General features: G+C 55.2%; 1 protein-coding gene across 1 annotated transcript; it reads left to right on the forward strand.

Moving 5' to 3' along the window:
• Positions 1-321: 321 nt before the first annotated feature.
• On the forward strand, positions 322-1,648 carry C10H11orf96 (chromosome 10 C11orf96 homolog). The gene has a single exon (XM_048443574.3). The coding sequence runs from the start codon at positions 681-683 to the stop codon at positions 1,050-1,052; it is 372 nt and encodes a 123-aa protein (XP_048299531.1). The 5' UTR covers positions 322-680; the 3' UTR covers positions 1,053-1,648.
• The last annotated feature ends 4,567 nt before the right edge of the window (positions 1,649-6,215 follow it).

Consider the following 6,215-nt stretch of genomic DNA (forward strand, 5'->3'; position numbering starts at 1 on the left):
AGGCAGAAGAGTCTGCGCCTCCAGAGTGATTGGAACTGGGGACCGGGGGAGCGACCTGAAACCCCGCGGCCAGTCGGGTTAGTGTAGACTTGAGGCTGAGGGTGTCCCAAGACCGGCAGTGGTGGCCCGGTTCTGTGGGTCCGCGTAGCAGGGTCCCTGAGCAGCGGGGTGTTCACGCTGGATGGACCGCGGCAGGCGGGGCGCGCCTTCCGGAGCGTGGCCGGCGGGGCCCGGCGGGCGGGGCCGGGAAAGGGGCCGTTACTTTCCCAGAGTGGCGGGGAGGGCGACGTCAGGCGGAAGGGCGCGGGGCTCGCACGCTTTAAATGGCATTCGCTGTCATCCGAGCTTGCAGTCGTGTGGGCAGAGGCGGGCTATATAAGCGGCGAGGCGGGCCGCCGCGGGGCACACGGCGACAGCGAAAGCAGCGGCAGGGAGCTTCTAGGAGCGCCGCGGAGTAACGCAGCACAACCCCTCGTCCCCCGACGGGCCCGCCCGCCCGCCATCCCTCCACGGCAGCGCCGGCTCGGGCCAGTGAGGCCCGCCGCCACCCCGCAGCAGATTTGGATTCCCCGTCCGGAGAGCCTCAGGCTGCCGCCTCCCGGGGGACCCCGGAGCCGCGGCCGCCCCCGGAGAGCCCGGGCGCCCCGCCGCCCCCGGACTCCGCAGCCACCGACGGCGCCATGGCAGCCGCCAAGCCTGGCGAGCTCATGGGCATCTGCTCCAACTACCAGGCGGTGATGCCGCACTTCGTGTGCCTGGCCGATGAGTTCCCGCAGCCCGTGCGGCCCGCCAAGCTGCCCAAGGGCAAGGGCCGGCTGCGGCGGCCGCGCCAGTCCCGCTTCAAGACGCAGCCGGTGACCTTCGACGAGATCCAGGAGGTGGAAGAGGAGGGGGTGTCCCCGATGGAGGAGGAGAAGGCCAAGAAGTCGTTCCTGCAGAGCTTGGAGTGCCTGCGCCGCAGCACGCAGAGCCTGTCGCTGCAGAGGGAGCCACTCGGCAGCTGCAAACTGAGGAACAGCCTGGACTCCAGCGACTCCGACTCGGCCCTGTGAGGCAGCAGCTGATTTGGGGACTCGCTCCGCCACCACGCGCCAGAGAGCAGCGGGCACACCCGGAGGGTACCCGCACCCCGAGGCGGCCCCGACCACGGGGGATCTGCACTCCTCGCTCGTTCTGACTCTCGCCCGGCCGAGGACACGCCGGAGCCCCGGAGCCCGTTCGGGGACGCCAGGGAGGGGAGTCGCTTTCTTTGCCCTTGTAAATGTTTATTTTTTAACTCTTTCCCAGTAAGAACTCTGCTGTGAGTGTGCGCAGGAGGCGGCCCGCGCTGAGTCGGCTCGCCGCGACCCTGGGGTCGCCGCTGCAAAGCCTTTGGTTTGCAACTCCGATTTTGCACACCGCTCCACTGTGCCCCACCCCAAGCGCACATCCGTTCACACTCACGCGACACTCTCGCTGAACACTTTTATAATTGTTGGGCTGGCAGAGGAGACTTGGGGCGCAGCGCGCCTGCTGCTGCAGCCGAAGGATTGATATTTATTTTTGCATTGCAATAGCTGAAGGCGTTTTATTTAACGGTCTTTTTACCTGGATGTTGTCTGTGAGGCGTCCGAATGGACACAAATAAAGTCAATATATTTACACAGTGCACTTTTCCAGCCTTTGGACTTCTTGAACCTTAGGGGTCCGGTTTGGACGGCAGAGGAGGAGCAGGAAATATGGATAAGGAAGGGGCAGGGAGGGCCAAGTGGGGATAACCCAGAAAACTTCCGTCTCCAGAGTGAGGCTACATCTTCGGTGCACCTGCCTACCTAAGTGGGTCCCCACCCGGCCAAGGGTGCTCCTGCCATCCTGGTCTGCTCTCCACGTGGCCTGAGAAGTGAGGCTGGTGCTCAGAGGACGGAGAGCGCCCTCTGTGCAGTTGACCTCTCAGGGAGGTTCAGGTCACCTTAGCACTCTCTGCCCTTTCCTGACAAGGACTTCTTGGTGGTGGTAGAGGAGGGGGAGTTCTGGGAGACCGTCGGAGACCGAATCCGAACCAACAATGGGAAAGTCGGACTGGGATATTTGAACTAAGGGAAAGCGAGTGTGTGGTTGCAAGTTCGCTGTCCCGGCGGGTGAGCGAATCTCCCCGCTCCCCCCCCCCCCCGCCCGCCTCCTTTCCCACCCCCTCACTCAGCCCTGACTCAGCTCAGTGCCCGGTACACCTGTGCTTTGGGTGAATCAGGTCTCTTCCTCCTCGGCTCCTCAGGCTACCATGGAGGGAGAGCCAGCAGGCGGCGAGGTTCCACCGCATCCCCACCCTTTATCAGCTTGGGTCTTTCTTTGTTGACAGAGTAGGAAACAAACACAGCAGCCAGGAAGAAACCACATGGAGAGCCGAGGGATGCAGGTTCTTCTGTCTCTGGGTACTTTCCCTTCCCAGGGCTCTTCAGTCGCCGCCGCCTCACATTCTACACCCGAAATCCTCCCAGCTAGAGATGTAGCAGTGCTGCCGGATGGCAGGGGGCGACCGCGGTAACAAACAACATTCGGCGTAGAAGAGTCGGTACTCATACCCAGCCCTTGACCAACTGTGCAGAATTCTCACCTGGGCCGGACTGCTAAATCAGAGAACAAATACAAACTCTGCTCAGAGGCAGCCACGTCTGTGTGCTCGGGCGCCTCCTAGTGGTGGGGTTAGAATGTGTGCGTGTGTGTGGGGGTGGGTCTGTCTGCTTGCTTGCCTGTCTGTCTTCCTGCACGTGGCCCCCTTAGGATCTGAAATGCCCCTTTTCTTCTCACATTATCTCGTGAAGCCCTACTATCTGCAAGGCAGAAAGCAGAGGACACGAAGCAAACACAAAATATGCACACAAGTGTGAAAGGATGCCTCCCTACCGACTCAGAGATGGGAGGGCAGACACAGGTGCTATTGATTGGGCTTTTATCCCCATCCCAGCCTCTGAGAACACTATGACACTCAAAATGACTCCATTGTAGCAGGAAGCCTCACAGACCTGCCCTTAGCTGCCAGGGTCTCTCTCTTGGGAGGCGACTGTGGTTGATACTGGTCGCTGCTGTTGTCAGGCTGGGCTAGCCTGAGCTCCAGGGCTGAGGACAGGAGGTTACAGCTCCACTAGGGACTTTCCGACTCCTTATTCTTGTCTCAGTTCTTCAACTGTGCCTCCTTTTCCTCCCCCAAGAGTCATTTACTCCAGGCGTCTGAGCGATCCATCCACCTCACTGAAGGCCTTCCTGGAGTGAGTATCTCCAGGGATGGGCCTCATTCACATGGAGGAATATTGGAGGAACCATATCTGTTCCTCTGGCACTCTGCTCAGCCACTGGGGGGAACCAGTGCCAGCTAACCACTTCTCAGATGTTAGCTGGGTTTAAGTGACTCAAGAGGTGGTGGGGACGGCTAGAGAGATAGCCACGGACTGCTCTCCCAGAGGACCCTGGTTCAATTCCCAGGAGCCACATGACAGTTTGCAACCCCAGGACAAGAGGATCTGACACAGGCATACATGCAGGCAAAACACCAAAGAACATGAAATTAGAGAGAGAGAGGCAGCAGGGAAGCCATGAGTTCATCATAGGAATCCCCTGAGGGGTGATCATATGTTTGGTAGTGGTGGTGTGTGTGAGTGTGTGTTTGTGGGGGTGATAAGAACAGGGGAGGGTCTTATTTGTCCCAGTTGGCCTTCAGATCTCAATGCAGCTGAAGATAGCCTTGAACTTCTTCTCCTCCAGCCTCCACTTCCCAAGCGCTAGCATTACAGGCTCGTTTCACCACTTCTACTTTGTTTTGGATTATCCGATGTCGACTGTTGAGGAAATACTTGTTCACTCTAGGGCAAAGCTCATTCTCTTACAGGCGGGCATTTAGGAAGAATGGATCTGCCTTTAGTGTCAGTACAAATGGATCTGCATCTCAGTTTAATTAAATCCTACTGGGTATCGAACCTACGTTTATTTAAGCTAAGGTCCCTACCTACAGGCATAGAACTGATATTCTGTTTGCCTCAGGTTCCTAGTTTGGTCTCTAAGTAGCAGTTCTGCTAGATGACGGAAAAAGATGCACAGTAAAGTCATTGGCCCAGAGAGGGGCTAGGAGAGAAACACAGAAGTTTCACTGTGGCTATGCCTGAGGAAGCAGGCCAGGTATGTGGGTGCCTGGCACAGTGGAAGAGGGAGCTAAGTCTTAGGGGCAGGGCTCCTCCAAGGTGCCCGGGAAGAGTTCAAGGCCATTCTCCTCAGCTACATAGCAAGTTTGAGGCTAGCCTGAGCTACATGAGACCTTGTTGTTTTGCACACACACACACACACACACACACACACACACACACACACACCCCAAATATAATTAGTACATTATGGCCTGGTATTGTATGTTTTTAATCCCAACCGGTGCTATTTCTAGAATACAGATCCCTAGTTTTCTGCTCTAAGCCTCTGTGACAGCCCTGGGGATGAACCTTTCAGAGTTCTTCCTATGGAACATGGGATTGGTCAGAGGATGCTCTGCCTTTTAACCCCATCACCTCCTTCAATGATGCTAACATTAGTGTGCACATGACTAGTGATCTCAGGAGGCAAGAAGAATTTGTAGCAGGGAGTCTTGGGCCCCAGCATTCGCTGGTGGTTCTGCTGTGCCTTTCCCAGCCTCAGTTCTGCATTGCTGCATCTTGCTGTCTCTCAGGATCCGTCACACATCACAGCTTGCAGCTACTCCAGTCTTTCCTAGGTCCCTCCCTGTTTCATTCCGCACAGGTACATCTTGATACTTCAAAATTTAGTGTATGGTGTGTGTTTGTGTGTGTGCATGTCGGCAGGTGTACCAAGGAGTGAATGGGTACAACTTGTAGGAGTTGGTTTCTTCTTTCTGCTATGCGGTTTAATCCTTGGGATTAGACTCAGGTTGTCTGGCTTGGTGGGAAGTGCCTTTATGGCCAAGCTACCATGCCAGCCCTCTCTTGACATAATCTCTTGTTGATACCTGCTTCTTGGATAGCCTGGGCTAGCAGACCCTTTCATTCACAATATCCATTGTGTTCCTAGCACTTCCAAATCTTTTCCTTGGCCCCCACGTGGCATAGGGAGGGTGGTGGACATTTTAGGGAGTACTTGGGGAAATGGCAATGCTTACCATAATAAAATATATCATGATAATTCATTGGGCTTATTTGGGCTTCTGGGTAGGAATGAGAGGGTGTGGCCTGCATATGAAGGGGACAGAGATGGGGAAGGCTCCATGCACTGGGTCTCTGACCTATCTATACCCAAAGCTACAGGGATTCCTGATGGCTGCTTGTCCATTCACCTGTCCCAGAGCACATAATCCCATGACCCACTTTCTTGTGTGGCCCTAAGATTGTTAGTGAACCTCCTCTCCCACTGCAATCACACTCTTCCTCTTGCATGAAGGGAGGCACAGGATAGCAGCAACCCTGTGGCAGTGAGGCCAACAAGGACAGTGGCCTTGGAGATGACAGAAACAACGGGGAAGGACCTCAGGTCTCCTCATGACCTGTGGAACTGAGCAACTGTCATTACATTTAGAGTGGTAGTTTTACGTATGATAACACATGCTGCTGTCTTCTGAGCGCCTTGAAGTCACCGTGCCTGCAATATCAACCTTCCCCGAATGGAAACATGTGCTGGCAGCAGGTGCTACCAGCCTGGTCAGTTTTTGCTGCATTCGGGGATAGAACACATTTGCCAGCTGGGAAGTTGGTGACTTGTTGGCAAAGCATTTGAGAAAACCACGTCTATGACATTTGGAAGGCTGGTCACGTGCTAACACCGTCAGTGTCTTGAGAAGTGGTGGGCAAGCTCAACAGGTAGTATGCTTTCTTCTTGCCCTGCTGCAGATCATGACAAGAAAGACAGGCAGAGTGTTTAGTTAGTGTTCTATTGCTGTGAAGATCTCATGACCACAGTAGCTCTTATAAAGGAAAGCATTTGATTGAGGTGAAAGCATACAATTCAGAGGTTCAGTCTATTACCATCATGGCGGGAACCATGGTGACGTGCAGACAGACATGGTGCTCGCTGCATCTTGATCAGAAGGCTGCAGGAAAATGGACTGTGACATTGAGCAAACTGAAGCAAAAGAGACCTCAAAGCCTGCCCCGCAGTGACACACTTCCTTCAACAAGGCCACACCTCCACATAGTGCCACTCCCTATGAGCTTACGGGGGCCAATTGCATTCAAACTACCACATAGAGT

Source organism: Myodes glareolus, chromosome 10 (genome assembly GCF_982192425.1).
Source record: "Myodes glareolus chromosome 10, mMyoGla1.1, whole genome shotgun sequence".
In the NCBI taxonomy this organism is placed as follows: Eukaryota; Metazoa; Chordata; class Mammalia; order Rodentia; family Cricetidae; genus Myodes; species Myodes glareolus.

Excerpts from the sequence above, each read along its gene's own strand:
- C10H11orf96 (XM_048443574.3), top strand. The coding sequence starts at position 681 with ATGGCAGCCGCCAAGCCTGGCGAGCTCATGGGCATCTGCTCCAACTAC.